Source organism: Monodon monoceros, unplaced genomic scaffold (genome assembly GCF_005190385.1).
Source record: "Monodon monoceros isolate NGI ecotype Baffin Bay Population unplaced genomic scaffold, NGI_Narwhal_1 Super_Scaffold_15, whole genome shotgun sequence".
Classification (NCBI taxonomy): domain Eukaryota; kingdom Metazoa; phylum Chordata; class Mammalia; order Artiodactyla; family Monodontidae; genus Monodon; species Monodon monoceros.
In genome coordinates, this window is record NW_021703771.1 from 49,056,904 (window position 1) to 49,074,846 (window position 17,943).

The 17,943-nt window shown below is 35.3% G+C and overlaps 1 protein-coding gene across 7 annotated transcripts in view; it reads right to left on the bottom strand.

Annotated features, from left to right (window-relative positions):
* Positions 1–17,943, bottom strand: part of TBC1D32 (TBC1 domain family member 32) — a 185,340-nt gene that overhangs the window by 65,774 nt on the left and 101,623 nt on the right. For 6 of the 7 annotated variants that reach the window (XR_003793726.1, XM_029224008.1, XM_029224011.1 and 3 more), the window contains 3 exons: positions 12,816–12,938; positions 11,382–11,490; positions 10,537–10,633 (listed from right to left, as the gene is read on the bottom strand). Coding sequence is in view for 6 of the 7 variants with exons in the window: in XM_029224008.1 (XP_029079841.1) it covers positions 10,537–10,633; positions 11,382–11,490; positions 12,816–12,938 (329 nt within the window). In the remaining variant the exon portion in view is untranslated. The remainder of the gene's footprint in view (positions 1–10,536; positions 10,634–11,381; positions 11,491–12,815; positions 12,939–17,943) is intronic. The other variant, XM_029224009.1, reaches the window with a different exon arrangement.

Genomic DNA, 17,943 nt, shown 5'->3' on the forward strand with positions numbered 1-17,943 from the left:
TTAATACAGTTATTCCAGCTTACTCTTAATACAACAAATAAGAAGACTCTGTAGTGGTCTCCAAGAAGCAACGAGACAGGTGCTTAAGATTAGTTCTCCCTACATTTCTAAATGTGAGAGTATCTAAATTCTTCCATGTCTTTATTTTGTTTGAACTGTGAGTTCTTAAACCCATGACATCTATATGTTATACAGATTATTCCTCACTTTGGAATTATCCTATCACTTTTCCTTTTAATATGTGATAATTAAGCATGTACTATAAGAGAAATCAGTGAAAAGTTTTTTTTAAAAAAATAAGGAATTAGTTTTCCCTTATTACCTGCACCTAAACTAGCAGGTGATCTATTTCTGCTGGTTGCCATTCATGTTTGTTGCAAACATGAAAGTAAGAAGCACATGAAGAGTTTTACCATTCAAAAGTAAATACTTATTCTGATTTTTAAACGAAGTATCTCAACAGCTGCAGCTCAAGACTTACTACACTGGAAAGAAACCATAATCTTATATCCCTATTCTCAGTTAACAGGATGATGCCAAATCAAAGCCATTTACCTTTACCTGCAGAAAATAAAATTTAATTCCAAGGTTAGAAACAATACAGAAAGAAAAAAGAAAAAGTGTCTGACTTGACATAAAGGCCTAGATAAATATTTAATAAAAGGGAGAATTCATCACTAAAAATATTTATAGACTATATGTGTAAGACATAATACAAAAAGGCTTTTAAAATCAGAATACCCATCATCATGTTGCATTACATTTTATGTAGTATCATATTATTTTTCAAAGCACTTTCAATTTTTCCCATGGGATTCTAATTTTAGTTGATTGGAGGAAGAGTGGTAATCCTAAATCTTACATAATTTATCAGGCTAGAAATAAAAGCAACCTAGTCTACTCATTTGTTAATTTGGCAATTTTCATTCTTTTGTTAAAATGTAGTTGCCATTATAGGTCATCTCATTCTCCCTTTTCTCCTCTTAAGTTCAATTCTACTTACTATGTAGATAATATTCCAATTTTGAATCTAACTATTAGGATTACATAATGATTGTCATCCCATTTGTAAGTTAAAAAGACATGAAGATAATTCATAGGGACATGGGCATGAACTTAATGTCTGAAAAGACAGAAATTACCAAAGTGTCAGCAAGGAGCATCAGTGAATAAAGAATTAAACCCAGCGGTGCCCTGGTCCGGGAGGATCCCACATGCCGCGGAGCAGCTAGGCCCGTGAGCCATGGCCGCTGAGCCTGCGCGTCCGGAGCCTGCGCTCGAGGCCACAGCAGTGAGAGGTCCGCGTACCGCAAAAAAAAAAAAGAATTAAACCCAGTAACATAAAAATAAAACTTTGGTAAACAAAATCAATATAGAGAAATGAAAACTGTCTTTTAAAAATAAGGATATTATTCTAATGGCAAAATAACAGTATTTGTAGTTGAAAAGGCTAAATTTCAACATCTTTTAATGCAAACAATTTGAAATAACATCAGCATGTCTTGAGAGCTAGAATATGTTGGCATCCTAAGACTGTAACTACAAAAGCTATCAACTTTATTGCTCATTCACTCAACACTGAATAACCCCAGAGACACAAAATATGGTACGGTTGTTCTACAGCTCCATCTCTAATTTAGAAACTTTATCCATATTTGTTTTCTTACTGACCAAAATGCATTGCAATGATTAACTTTCGATAAACAGTAGGCTCCAACTATGAAACATTCAAAGTAGACATATATAAAAATACTTAGCAAAAAGCCTTTTCCACCCCCCAACATATTAACACATAATACGTTTTAATAAACATTGCCAATGGTTTGAATGTTCACTTGTGCCTTTATAAAGTATCAAATCTATGCAAATAATACAGATTTAATACAGTGACTTAGATTCCTGATCTTCACCTAAGAACATCACATGGTCCTTGTAAGCATTTGATCAACACATAGAATCTAACGATTCAACATAGATTTTATACAAAGTTCACTCAGAGCTGAAAAATTACAAAGTGTGAAAAACAAGTTCTATCTAGAATTCATTTCAATCTTGTATGACAATCTCCCTCTTTTTCTCATTTAATTTGTAGAAAGAAAAACAACTTCATGTTGAGGCAAAAAGAAAAAAAAAGATACCATAGTGAGATTTATCTCTCATATAAGATTTAAAATGACCTGTTTTCTCATATATGTATAAAGTCACCTAAAAATATCCAATTACAATATCTGAATAATCTGAGAGTAACGATTTTAACATTATTTTGAGCTTTCCATTAAAGGGAATGATTATCACCATGGAACTTACTCTTTTATACAGTACTTGAAACAGAATGTTTGTGCCAGTCAGAAAATCAATTTCCTATGAGATAAGTAGAAATGCAGTAGAGGAAGTGGTAGAGTTAAGACACTGAAAGCTATAAAAGATTAAATTGGATGTAATCACAGAATAAAGGTTGTGCATTTTTTTGGTTTTTTTTTCAATTGTGAAAAAATGAGATGTAATGCTAACAATGCATACCTTTCATGTGCTATATATGGGTAAAGTAGTACTTTGTAAATGATAAAATAAGAATAATAAAAGTGACTCCTTCGTGAATGATATATGTAGAAGTCTAGCTCAAGGAGCTTTCTAACTGCAAAGCCATTCATTCTCTAAAAACTGAGTCAGATCAGAGGTTATTCCAGGTATAAATTAAAATTTCTAAACTTACTTCAGATTAGCCTAGAAGGAATTCCCAGTGCCCTCTGACAAAGATTTGGAAGACAGAGTTTGATGATTAGAAAAATAAAGGGAGAAGAAATCCAATATTAATTCCCCCATTCATTCAATAAATATTTATTATTGCCTACTACTTTAGACAAAAATGTTCATGGAGGTGACATTCTAGAGTAGCAGCCAGTGAAAAAATAAATACATAAGTAAACTTCATAGGTAAACTATAAGTGCTGTTAGAGAAATAAACAGGGAGCCAGAGAGAGAAGCAAGGGAAGAAGTCTATTTTACATAACGTGGAAATTACTTCTATGAAGAAGTAACATTCAGACTAAGCTTCAAAAGGTTTAGAAGGAATTACCCAAATGAAGAGTAGGAATTAGTACTCCAGGAAAAGGGAATATCAAGAGCAGAAGCCCAGAAGCACAAACAATGTATTTTAAGGCATGAAAGAAGTTTCTAAATCATATATTTGATAAGGGACTTATACTAAGAATATATAAAAAATACAATAATAAAAAGACAAATAACCCAATTGAAAAATGGGCACAGGATCTGCATAGTCATCTCTCCAAGGAAGATATACAAATGGCCAATAAGAACATGAAGAGCATCACTTATATGTGGAATCTAAAAAATAAAACAAACTAGTGAATACAACAAAAAAGAAACAACTCACAGATACAGAAAACAAACTAGTGGTTACCAGTGGGGAGATGGGGAGAGGGAATCAGAGAGGTACAAGATAGGGACAGGGGATTAAGAGGTACAAACTACTGTCTATAAAATAAATAAGCTACAAAGATATACTGTACAACACAGGGAATATTGCCAATATTTTATAATAACTATAAATGGAGTATAATCTTTAAAAATTGTGAATCACTATGTTGAACACCTAAAATTTACATAATATTATAAATCAACTATACCTCAATTTAAAAAAAGAACATGAGGAGATGCTCAACATTATTAGTCAGCAAGCAAATGCAAATCAAACCACAAGGAAATAGCACTTCACACCCAGTAGGATGGCTAAAATCAAAAATGTCAGATAACAAATGAAGATGTGGAAAACATCAACTCTCATACACTGTTGGTGGGAATGTAAAATGGTTTAGCTGCTTTAGAAAACAGTGAGGCAGTTTCTCAAACTATCAGAGTTAACCTATAATTCAGCAATTCCACTCCTAGGTATAACATTCTAGAGAAATGAAAACATGTTCATGCAGAAACTTGTACCTGCAGTTCCCTGGTGGCCTAGTGGCTAGGATTTGGTGCTTTCAGAAACTTGTACTGGAATGTTTGTAGCAGCATTATTATAACAGCCAAAAGGTGGAAACAATCCAAGTTTGTTTCACAAAATACCGCATACTATATTATTCCATTCATATGAAAGCTCAGACTAGAGAAATCTCTAGAGACAGAAAGATTTGTGGCTGCTCAGAGCTGGGTGAGGAAAGAGGGGAAAGCAAGGATACTGGGTTTCTTTTTGAGGTGATGAAAATGTTCTGAAATTGGTGGTGATGGTTGCACATACCTGAATATAATAAAAAGCACTCAATTGCATACTTTATATGGGTTAATTGTATGTTATGTTAATTATATCTCAATGAAGCTGTTTTAAAATTTTTTCAGGGCTTCCCTGGTGGCGCAGTGGTTGAGAGTCCGCCTGCCGATGCAGGGGACACGGGTTCGTGCCTCGGTCCGGGAAGATCCCACATGCCGTGGAGCGTCTGGGCCCGTGAGCCATGGCTGCTGAGCCTGCGCGTCCGGAGCTTGTGCTCCGCAACGGGAGAGGCCACAACAGTGAGAGGCCTGCGTACTGAAAAAAAAAAAAAAAAAAAAAAAAAAATTTTTTCAAAGACCTATATGATTGATGCAGAATATATAGGATAATTACCATAAGAAAGAGAAAAGACGAGAGATGAAGTAAAAGACAAGCAAGATGAAAGAATGGGAAAGTAACATATTTGTTATTAGCTTTCACTCTGTTTACTTCTTAGCACAAAGGAAGGGCCTCCAGAGGTTTGTATGGGTAAAGAGTGACTACTGCGGAGTTCTTGGAACATTCAAGTTTACTTACATCAGGAGTTACTAATACGTTTGAAGCTTTCAATGAGCAGCCATGTGAATTTCTAAGATCAAAGAATAGCAATCATTGCCAATGGCCTGGCAGTTAGTAACCTTGTGAGTTATTGCTGTGCTTCTGCTACTCTGTTGGCCCTGTTAGGAATACCAGAAACACACAGGCAATGACCAACAGCAAAAACAAACAAACAAAACAAAACCAAAAACCACCACCATCACCAACTTACTCTCCACTTTGAAGACACCAGCCCCAACGAAGTAAATATATTTCCAAACAGTTTCTTGATAAAGATAGAAATTCTACAGTAGTAAGGTATATAGGATACAGGCATAATCTAGACTGCTGATTTTTATAATTCAGCCTGAATAAACATTATAAAATAAAAAATAAAGTGAATGGAAGATGCTAGAAAGGGAAGTAAGAAGAGCTTATTTTTCATTTTATTAAGATATTTCTCTCTGATGGTTTCAATACCCAGAGTACACTATCCAACTCCTCAAGCTATTTTTATTTTCCAGTATGGAAGTACTGAATTTCCCTTCCTCCTTAGAGAAAGAAGTACCCATCCTGAACACGTCAAAATGGAACGTATACTAGTGGCTAGGGATGTTATAACTCCTGGGAGATCTAATTTTAGCTTAGGAAAACAAGAACAAAACAAAACAGATTGCTATCTCACAATCTTCCTGCTTCGTATGGGAAAGGAATTATGAGTTAATCTCTAGTAGTGCATGCTAACAGGTACTTGGTTTTAACCACCATACAAACTCTTCTTTCTCCGACTCCCCTTCCCTCTTTCTTATCTTCTGCACAGGAACAATAATTTACCATACTAACACATTTCTTCCTACTTTTCTCAACTCTCAGATAACAGAGAGATGATATTTTGGAATAGATTTTTATGTATGATGATTTAGGTATGTTCACATATGTGACATATGTACATAAATAATATTAATCAGCTTTTAAAGGGCTTTTACATTTTAATATGGTGACCCTAAAAATGAATACAAAGAAAAATAACTGAACCAAATGATGTCTCAAGATTCTTATTCACAGATGGAGATAAATCATCTAATAGCTAACACCGATGCCAAGGAACTAACAAGAGGCAATTTAACAGATGAGGAAATGCTAAGTGTAGCAAGAAGGATAAATCTAGAAGCTGGGAGACAAATTAGGTGAATGTCACCATGTGCACACAACTACAGTGATATTTTTTCCACAACAATGAAATGATATCCCAAATATTGAAGTGCAAATGACTAGAATAACACCTATCAGAATCAGTGAATTATTACCTCTAAATCTAAAAAGCAAGTATATGAACGCTTGCTTTTAAAATAGCTATTTGTATCTTAAAGTATTGCTTAAACAGTGTTTTTTTTTTTTTTTTTTTTTTGCGGTACATGGGCCTCTCACTGTTGTGGCCTCTCCCGTCACGGAGCACAGGCTCTGGACGCACAGGCCCAGCGGCCATGGCTCACGGGCCCAGCCACTCCGTGGCATGTGGGATCCTCCCAGACCGGGGCATGAACCCGCATCCCCCGCATCGGCAGGCGGACTCTCAACCACTGCGCCACCAGGGAAGCCTGCTTAAACAGTATTTTTAAATGCATAATTAATGTTTAACATTGAACAGTTTAACCAGGAACATTGCTTTCAATTTAGACTTGTATCTGCTAGAAATACGTTTGGCTCCATTATTCTCACTGAGGTTACAGAGATATCATCACTGTATTCTCTTACGTACTATCAAAATCAGACGTGCTTCTGATTTCCTCTCCTATTTTCTGCCATTCTTCTACGAGTATAGGGCGAGTGATACATCGGCAATACCAGAACGACATATATTTGATTCATATTTGACTCAGTACGTACCTATGCAAAATCGCTTCCTGAGGTACCTCTTTGGCTATCCACTGACTGGTACCTAGATCATTCTCTCCTGCTTAACAAGAACCACAATAATGCCAGGACCACTATTAGGAGGAAGTATTAGGTACTGCTGTTAAATTGAGAATAATGTCTTATTCAAACACTTGTGTTTTAGGTACAAACAGAAAGGCAGCTAGAAGTTGCTGTCCAATATGGTGGGAAAATATGAAATAAAGAAAATTGAAATTGTACTAAATTAAAACAGAACATGTGACAGAAAGGCAGGCACGAATGAGTTGGGCCTTGTAGGCTATAGTGGAGTCATGAGAGGGTTTCAAGTAGAGGAGTTAAATGATCCAACCCACATTTCAGTAGCCATTCCTGTGGCTGCTGTGTTGGAAACAAACTGAACAGGTTACTACAATGATACAGGTGAGAGACGAGGGCGGTAGTAGATGAGTAAAAAGTGGTTTTATTTCCGATATGAAGGATCAAGAGCATTTGCTGACACATTAGATGTGGGGTTATGAAGACAGAAGGAGTCAAAGAAAACCTTCAGGTTTATTGCCTAAAGAACTGGAATCATAAAGTTGTCCTTTTTGAAATGAGGAAGAATACCAAGTATCAGAAATTTATCTCAGACGTGTTAAATTTGATATGTTCATTAACCGTCCTAGTAAAGATGTCAAGTAAACTGATATGAGTACACAGTCAAGTAGAAATACGGGTTTAAGATATAAATCAGAGTGTACTGGACGGTATCTTAGTCATGAGACTAGACAAAATCCCCAAAAGAATAAGTACAGACAAAAAAAAAAAAAAAAAAGAACTGAGACCTGGCGCACTCCAAAGTTTAGAGGTTGGAGAGATGTGAAAGATCCAACAAAAGACATGAAGAATTTGCCAGAAATGCAGCAGGGGGGAAGAAAATTAGATAATGTACTTTCTGAAAGCCAAATAAGAAAATGTTTCAAAAAAGAGAGGCATCAAACATTTTAAGTTTTATTTGTGTTTTTTTTTTTTGCGGTACACGGGCCTCTCACTGTTGTGGCCTCTCCCATTGCGGAGCACAGGCTCCGGACGCGCAGGCTCAGCGGCCATGGCTCACGGGCCCAGCTGTTGCGCCGTATGTGGGATCCTCCCGGACCGGGGCAGGAACCCGCATCCCCTGCATCGGCAGGTGGGCTCTCAACCATTGCGCCACCAGGGAAGCCCCAAACATTGTAAGTTTTAATGCTAGGTGTAGTAGGATGAGGATGAGATCTGGCCTGTCAATTTAATCATGGTAGAATGGTAAGAGTGAAAGCCTGATTAGCTTTCAAGTGGATTCAAGAGAGCATGGAAAGAGAATAACTACAATATTAATATTAGACAACTCCTTCAAGGAATTTTGCAGGAGGAGGACAGAAATGGGATTGTAGAGAGGGGAAAGTAAATTCAAAAGAAGATATTTTAAATATGGAAAAATTAACAGCATGCTTGCTGGCCTGTAGGAAAGCTGTAGTGGAGATCCACACCCAACCCCCACCCACAAAAAAAGCAATAAAGAAAAAGGGAGAACTGTTAAAAGCAATATCTTTGCAAAAAAGAGGATGGAATGCAGGGCACAAATGGAGAAACTGGACTTTGTAATTAACATTTGCAGTTTTATTCATAGTAATACAAAATCTAAATTGGCACAGATGCAGCCGAGTGAGCTGACATGTATCAGGAGCACATGGAAGCTGACTGTTTCTATTTCTTCAGTTTAAAAAAAAAAAGGAAACAGAGTTATCATCTGATAGGAAAGACTGGGAAGAGGTTAGGAAGGTTTGATGAAAGAGAATATTTGAAAACAGTCATCTAGGAGACTAGGAGAGTAAATGGACCTGTGGACACACTATATGACTGCCTGGCAGCATTACAGGCTTACTAGAGGTTAATAACCATTCTGCAGTTATCTTCTGGGCTAGACAGATAAGCTACTATTACTCCCTTTTCTAAATCACTTATAAGAGTAGAGCAGGGAAAAAAATTATACTCCTCTGAGCACCGATTCCTAGGAATTGATTTTTTTTTTTTTTCCTTCTCAGGGAACTATCCATTTAATCTTACTTTCTGATTTGTCTGCCTTGGTCATTTTAAAATAAAGCATATGTTTTTTATCAAACTATTATACTTTGAAGAAACAAACTATCTAATATGGCAGTCACAAAGTAAGACTGACAATGAATGAATTTGCTGTTCAAAAGAAAAGATATATTTGTTTCCAAGCGAAATTTAGCAAAGGTAATGATGCTATATGGTAACAAGGAAAAGGGCTGAATGGTTGAGGCACGAAGAATGGATCATATGCTATACATCATCTTATATCCGGTGCTTAGTGAAGTACCTGATAATCAGCACTCAAGAAACATGTTGAATAAAGGAATGAGTAGGCGAATACATAATGAAACCTAAAGACAGAATGACAAAATATAAAGACTGATTAAAAAGACTGAAAGTAGGAGAGGAAGACATAAAAGACTGGGTTCACTGAAAGATGCAAGTCAGTGGTAAGAGTCCAAAATGATATTCTTTTAAGAGTTTCTTCTTGAAAAATACTTAATATTGCTCCCACATCTCTGAATTAGGTCACACGAGAAAAACATACGGCAAAATTTTAAAAGTGTATTAAAAAGACAAATATTAAAAACTTTTAAAAATCCCTCACATTCTCTTTCCCTAACCTAGGTAGACAGAAAACAAATAGAAATTTGTCTCTATGCAATTGTGAGATACATAGTGTATATCTTAAACACTGGATAGAAATAAAAACATGTATCAATTGATGGCCTCTATTGATTGATTTAAGGCAAGTAAACACCGGGAAAAGTAAGTGGCTTATGAAGCCTCACATAGAAGAAAAATTTCTTATTTTTCAACAACCACTCTGTGGAATCTAACCTACATGAAATGAATTATATACGTTATTTCTTTCCAATGCAAGTTTGATAGTACAAGGAGATCATGTTGATATTAAGATTTAACTTCTCAAATTAATGGTTTAAAATCTTCATATTTCATCTTAGAATTCTCAAGTCTAAAAACTGCTTGAATTTTTATTGCTCTTATGATAAAGTCTAAATACCTGAACTTGAGGTACCCTGGTCTTACGGCTGAACTTGGCTTACCTGCCTAAGACTTATCTCTGGTCACTCTTGTCCTCATAGTCCAAATCTCATACATTCTTGAACTACTCATGTTTCTTAATATAATTTGCTCCTTTTAGTCTCACTGCTGTTTCCTGTCAAAAACGCTCTTCTAATACCCAGAAAACACCTACTTCACGTCTCACTTTAAACTCAGTGCTCTTTGGAAGAGCATCTGCTTATGTGCTACCCTAGCAGGCTACACATTTTTCTATATATTTAGTTCCTATCACACGGTACTACCATACAATTGTCTAATTACTTGAATGTATTCCCTAAAAGGTCATAAATATCAGAATTTTTATTTTATTATATTTATATAACATTTATATTTTAAGTCCTGAGCACACAGGACTTACGTATGGCACACAGATATTAAAAAATATTAATCTGTGGAATAAAGTTCTACGTATCGAGAATTAATTCATCGAAAATCACTAATTCCCTTTTTTAAAGCAAAAAAAAGGTTCTGATAAGAACTATTCAGCATCATACAAATATTCATTTAGTAAGGAACATGTGAAATCATGAAAACTTACAAAGAAACAGACATATATGGATTCAGGTATATGAGCTGAATGAAAAATAGTATTAATCTCCCTTCATAATACTTTATCTTTTTTCAAATTATAACAAAAATAAAAAGCAGTAAAACATGGCACTTGATGGTAAATGTTTTACCTTGTTTTAGATCAGCATTTCTCGTAACACCGTCTGACAAATAGCAGTTTGGTAAAGGGTATGATGAAAACATTGGCCAAGGATATGGATCATCACCCTAAAAAAGAAGACAGATGACTTTAGGAAGTAGCTTAATATTAAATTTTAAGACTTTCTGAAATATCACTTAAATTGGCTTTTGTTTCATAAATTCCAGAGTTGTAGCATAACTAACCAAAAGCTATCTGACATTATAATTCAACACTCTAATGGATACTAACTAAAATGAAATATAGAAACAACATTAAATAAGTACTAAAGACAAATATGATAACTTGTTGTAGCAACTAGACTGCTCACAAAACTATTTCTCTTATGCTGTCAATCATTTCTAGCTCACCATTCCTGGAGTGAAGTACTTAATATAACAACAAACAACAGTAAAAATAACAAAAAAACCCTTCAAGAGAAAACCAAACTCTATGGATACTGATGAAATGAGAGGTACTCAATATAGCCAGTGAAACACAATAAGAATTAGTCATCTAATAAAAATCAGGTATCATGAAGGGGAAAGATATTAAAAGTGAAAAAATTTTAATATGTGTTCAGAGACACACAAGGAAAATGACAAGTTTTTAATAAAAGAATATCCTACTCTGCAACACAAACTACCACTCAAGACACCTTGCCTTGAAGAATGCTCTTTTCATTAGAAAGCGTTTACTTGCATCCTAAAGTTTTTCTAGTAACAAAAGATCAATTCTGTGATGTGGATATTCAGAAGTTGTTTATTGTCACTTGAGCTGGCTACCTTGCTTCAAAATGTCAGAAAAACATTCCCCCCTCCTCTTTACCCCACTTACCTTCTCTAGTATCCTTGGAGGTAAAATTCGTTCCATTGGCCCACCAATAAGATTTATTCTAACAAGAACATGATTTCTCTCCACTGATAAGCTATCAATTATAAAATCTCTGAAAAATAATTATATCAATTGTTACTGCCTTAATTGAATATGATTTTATTTTAAGATCATGTCAGTGGAATGTAGAAGAAAAAAGCAATACAATTTCTATAGAAGAGTCTGAAAAATAAATTCACTTTTTATCTTACAGCTTTCTTAGCTACAGAGCAAAGAATTGGAGATATAATTCATATAATGAGATGAATGAGATTAAGAATATTTCCTTGATAAATGTCACATGTTATAAAGAAATGGGATTAAGATGTGCATTATTTCCACACCAACTCTATCACATTTTTAAATTTATTCATTTTATTTATTTTTGGCTGCGTTGGGTCTTTGTTGCTGTGCGCAGGCTTTCTCTCTAGTTGTAGAGAGCCGGGGCTACTCTGCCTTGCATGGGCTTCTCATTGCCGTGGCTTCTCTTGTTGTGGAGCATAGGCTCTAGGCGTGCAGGCTTCAGTAGTTGTGGCACGCAGGTTCACTAGTTGTGGCACACGGGCTTAGTTGCTCCGTGGCATGTGGGATCTTTCCAGACCAGGGTTCAAACCCGTATCTCCTACATTGGCAGGCAGATTCTTAACCACTGCGCCACCAGGGAAACCACATTCTTAGTCAAAGTTCCCTTAAGTTCTAGACCCAGTGACTTAATTCAAATTCTTCACTTTGTATCCTCCACACTTCCTGCAGCTGTTAATACTATCCTTCTATATCAAACCTAGAGTATTCAGTAATGTGGCCTGGTATTCTGTACTATTTTTCCAAGGTCTAGCTAGAGTAGAGGCACACTTTTTTAAAATTACAGACACAAAAACAATGCCAGCTATTGAATGTGTGTTCAAGATATGTCAACCGAATCAAGGTAATGGTAAGTATGACATATTAATAGAAAAAAGTTTTCAAGATATTACCATAACCTCGTTTTGCAATAATCAGAATTTATAACTATGAGCTAACATAATTAAGAGAATGAAGTAAAAATTGCCTCTATAAGGGACACAAAAATCAAACGTTTTGTTTAATGGGTCATCTTTCACATGAGTCTGAATTTAAAGCTGATACAACTTAATAAAGTTAGGACTTAACTAAAAAACAAAAAACTAAACAGAAACTTAGAAAGTAGTACTCTGTAAGCTGTCTCCAAGAACATTGTCTACAATCTTTTTAACTTTGACATTTATGCTTTATTGCTTTTTACTCTTATTTAAATCTACTGAATTCAGATAATGGAAAAACATTAAATAAACTGTACAGAAAATTACTGCCTCAACAGAACATCTGTAAAGAAAGCTGTTATTGTCTCTTAATTATTTTATTATTATTATTTTTTTTTACCTGTGACTGTCAGAGGTCTCTAAGGTATTTTCTTCTTGAGCATTTAGTAACATTTCAGATACTTGATACTGAGCCTCCAATAGGAGAAGAGTGTCTAGATCACAGCATACCACACTTAATAACCTAAATAAAAAGGAACAATAAAAGTAGATTTTCAAAAATATATCCTAAAAGTTTAGAAACTTTCTTGGTGTCTCAAACCAAGAGACATGGAAATAAAAATTTTGTAAGAAAAATCAGGTAGTTATTTCAGATATATTTTTAGTCATTTTGAATAACTGACCTCAAAAAATTTTCTAATTGAAATATCATTTAAAGACCATGGGTTATTTCTAATCTAGTTTAAGAATTTATCTAAATCTAGGAATAATAAATTTTATTCTCAACTGATACTTAATTTAAAAATTAATTAGGGAACATTAGCAAATCTATAAAAACTACAAATTGCCACCACTTTTTACTCAATTAAATACAGAAGGAATGACAGAATCATCTTGCTACCAATCCAGGAAATATTTATTAGGTGAAATGTCAATGGCTAACTTTAAAATTGTCAGATAAAGCTGAGAACACCAAAACACAATGATCTATCTTAACATTACTAAAAGTAGAAATCATGTGGCTCCTATTGTGATGCAAGAAGATGTACAGTCAGTGCACCATCTACAAAATATTCTTGCCAAAAAAATGGAACCTGAAACTAACCAATCCTAGATATCTCATTATCAGTTTATACTGATACAAGGCTCAGAGAAATATGTAAAAAGACACCACAAGAGGGAAACAGTCAACACAAAACCCAGAATTTGGAGAATACTACACATTATATATTTCTTCTGGGAAAAAAATGGCTCATAAAAAAAGAGGGGATAAAGGAAGTTATAAATTAAAAGAAAAATACAATGAATGTGAAGATTTCGTTTTGATCATGATTCAACCAAAAACTGTGAAAATGCATTTTGAGTCACACAGGAACTATCTCCAAGGTATGTTAAGTAAAAAAGAAGAGGCACAAGACGTGCACAGTGGTAGCATTTGAACCAAAATGGAGAAACATTTGAATACATATTTAAGTACATATTTGTTTCTACGTAGAATCCCTCTCTAAAGACAAAAAAGAAACTGGTAAGAGTTGTTAGCTGGGCGGGGTGTGGGGGGGTTGGAATCTGACAGACTGAAGGGAATATACTTCTCACAGTATATCTTTTACAGTTTCTGAATTTTGGTGCAATCACATGTTTTATCTAGTCAATAGCATCCATAAATAGAAAAATGTTTGGTGGATGCATTTAACAGTCAAAAATGGCAATTCAATATCACTCCCCAGAACCTGGCTAAAATAACCAAATGTATCCAAAACTAAGGGAAAATCTACTATCAATTTAGTGAAATGTTCCATACTTAGCTTATAAAAGTAAGAACATTTGTGCTAGATAAAATGAAAAGAATACTTAGACTTCTAGTTTAAAGATGGTAGTGTAAGTTGGTATTTCCCTTTTCTCAGCCTAGAAATAACCCCAAGGATTGAGAAGGAAGGAAAAGATCATAAAAATGTTTAGCCACAAAATGAGCTGAAGGACAGTCAAGGGCAATCAAAATTTGGCAAAGACCACTATGGGAAGGAAAGAAACTGAGAAAGGATGTCATGGCTGCCCATGAAAAACAACAGAATTAATTTCTCAAAAAAATTCATAAAAACAAAACTTTCAGAAATGAGGACTATACTCAGATGAAACTCTCTGTTTACGATAGTGGAAACAGGATACACGAGACAGAGGCAGGAAGATCCCTGGTCCTGTTATGGTTCGTAGTAATAGAAGAAACAAGGTAGAACATGGAGTCACAGACAAATCAATTATTAGTAATTGGTTACAGGTTATAGAGACAATTATTAATAATTAAAACTGACTACATGCATAGTGAGATTGGCAGGGACAACACAAAAACATACACAGACCGAAAACTCAGGCCCACAGAAAAAGTTCAACTAGCTGGGAACATGACCATAACTTCTCTTCAACACGAGCCTCCTGTAAACAGCTGATGATGAAAGAACTCACACTCCTCCAAAAACAAATACCACAGGACGCATACAAAGGTGCTCCAAGAAAAAGGAGGAAATAACAGGATGAGCAGATGGCAAATACAAACACACAGGGCAGCCATTATACACTCCAAAACTATGACCAAATAATTGTCCGTGAATTAAGTTATATAAATGTATCAAATCAACAGGCTGTATAACTTACAGAATATTATATTGCAATTATCTCTCAACTGAAAAGTTTAATAAAGCAGTAGTCTCCAATAAGCTCTTTGCACAAAGTAGAGCTGTATAAGCACAGGGAAGAAACAGCAAAACAACCAGAAAACATAAAACATGAACTGGCAGAGCTAAGGAAAGAAGCAGAAGAACAAAAGTGTCACAGAAATTAATGCACAATTAGAAATAGCAAAAAAGAACAGATGCTGCTAAAAGCACAATAAATGATACAGGGAACAGAATGAGAGTGTGAAAAACATAATGAAAATAAAGAATTTAAACTACTGATTTCTTGAAGAGAAAACAGAAATAACCTAACAGGATACATCTTTAGAGATACTAGTCAAATTCCACAAGAAAAGCAACCATGGCAGCATGTCCAGGGTAAACTGAACCAAAAGAGTCAACACTGAGACAGAGCTATTAGACTTACAGAAAGAACCACTGGGGTATCCAGGGAAAAAGATAAGTCACTAACAGAGTTGGGGTTGGGGGGAAGGGAATCAAGCTGTTCTCAGATATACCCACAGCAACATTCAATACCAGCAGGACAATGAAGCAATACTGGGAGGAGGTCTAACACCAGATAGTAACACGCATTACAAAGCTGTGAAAATTTTAAAAGTGTAGTAATGGCATGAATAAACAAAAGAAAATTCAAACAGATGCAAATATATAGAGGAATTTAAAATATGTCAAAGGCAGATAGAATTTCCTGGTGGACGGAATATGTGGAGCAAAAAGAAGAAAGATACCAAGGATGACTTCAGATGTTTCGTTAGAAAAATAAGAAGGATCAAGTTGTCACCAACTAGGTAATAAGGCTTTAAGTTATAAAGGTTTAGGGAGGACCTAGTAACCTTTCTACTTTCTTTAGGTTACTAAATCAGTGAACAGGTAATGAAAATAACCTCAACATCCTCTAGTTTATGATTTGAAAAGAGGAGTCTATAGACTCTAGATGGACAATTAGACGATCCAAGGTGAATAAGAGTAGCTCTGAAGCAGATCCATGCCTGGACTGAATTCTCATTAGAGAATGAGTAAATAGAAGCTTTAACAAATGATGTAAGACTTTTAAAATCCTACAAATACTAGGAATAATGTAAGGTTAGCAAATTTGATCCAGCAGTAAATTAAAAGAATAGCATACTGTGATCAAGCACCGTTCATTCCAGGAAGAAAAGGATAGTTTAATATTGAAACATCTCCTGATATAATTCATGACATCTATATGTAATAGAAAATATATAATCATCTGACCAGATGCTTGAAAGCTACTTAATCTAAGATTCAACATCCACTCTCTACTCCCTGTCCTCCAAAAAATAGCATTCCCATAAGGTCATGAAAACAGCAAAACTGTCCATTATTTAGCATTGTTTTAGAAGTTTAAGCCAACGCAAAAAATATAAGAAAAAGAGGAATGCGATCTGAAAGGAAATAATGATGTTCATTATCAGAAGATGATAAAACTGTTTATTTGGAAACTACCCTTCCCCATGACATAAAATTCAATCTACTTGATTTTAAGAAATATTGGTTGAATACCTACTAAGTGCCTATTACTGTTTTAAGTGCCAAGGATACCTCACTGAACACACATGCACAAAAATCCCAGTCTTTATGGAATGCTAAATACTAGAGGAGGGGGACAGTGAACAACAACAACAACAAAAACACAGCATGGATACAACTAAAGCAGGGAAGTGAATAAGGAGTTGTAACAAGAGAGCAGTGGGGATAGATTACTGTATGCAATTTCAAATAAGGCAGTTAGGAAAGACCTCAGCAAGAAGGTGACACCTGAGTAAAGACCTAAAAGAAATGAAGAAACAAGCCATGGAGCTATCTGAGGGATAAACGTTCCAAGGCAGAGCAAACAGCTTGAGCAAGGGACTGAAGGTTGAGAGCACGACTGGCATGTTTGAAGAACAGTATGCCATTCTCGCTGGAGTCTCTCTACTCTGCTGGCTTTGAAGAAGCAAGCAGCCATACTGGAGAAACCCATGTGGCAAGGAACTACAGGTAGCCTCTAAGAATTGAGGGCAGACTTCAATTAACAAAGCTGCAAGGGCTCTAGCCTCTAAGCAGCAAGAAAACATGACCCTCAGTCCTAAAACCATAAGGAACTACATTCTGCCGAAAATCTGTGAGTTTGGAAACAGATACTTTCCTGATTGAGCTTCAAAAGAGATCACAGCCCCATCTGACACGTTGATTGTAGCCTTGTAAGACTATGAACAAGGAACCAAGCAGAGAGAACCAAGTAGAGAGAAACTGAGGTAAGTGTGTGATGTTTTAAGCCACAAAGTTTGTGGTAAGAGTTCAACAAAATGGCTCCACTAACAACCTAAAAGCATTTAAAGGAGAATAGTTAAATGAATTAATAATTGGTATATCTATACAGTCTCAGACATTCATCTCAGATATGGTGCTTACCATGTCTTAAATTTATGTGACATATTTAGTCTCACAATAACTCCAAGGAAGGTACAGTTACTGTCTCCATTTCACATACGAAGAAATGGAGGCATAGAGAGGTTACGAATCTTGTCTAAAATCACTTTGATGATGTGGTTCCAGAGTCCATGCTCTTAAACCACTGGGTGATATTGCCACATACTGTAGTATATACTGGGGAACATAAGGCTACAAATATTAAATTAACAAAAGATATATAAGACCTATGAAAAAGAACCCAATGTCCTAATGAGAGTAATTAGAGAATACTTAAATAAAATGGAGATATATACAATGTTTACAGATTGGAAAACTCAGTATAAAGATGTCAGTTCACTCACTATTTATCTGTAGATTCAATCCAAGGATAATTAAAATCCCAGTGGGCTGGTTTGTGTGACA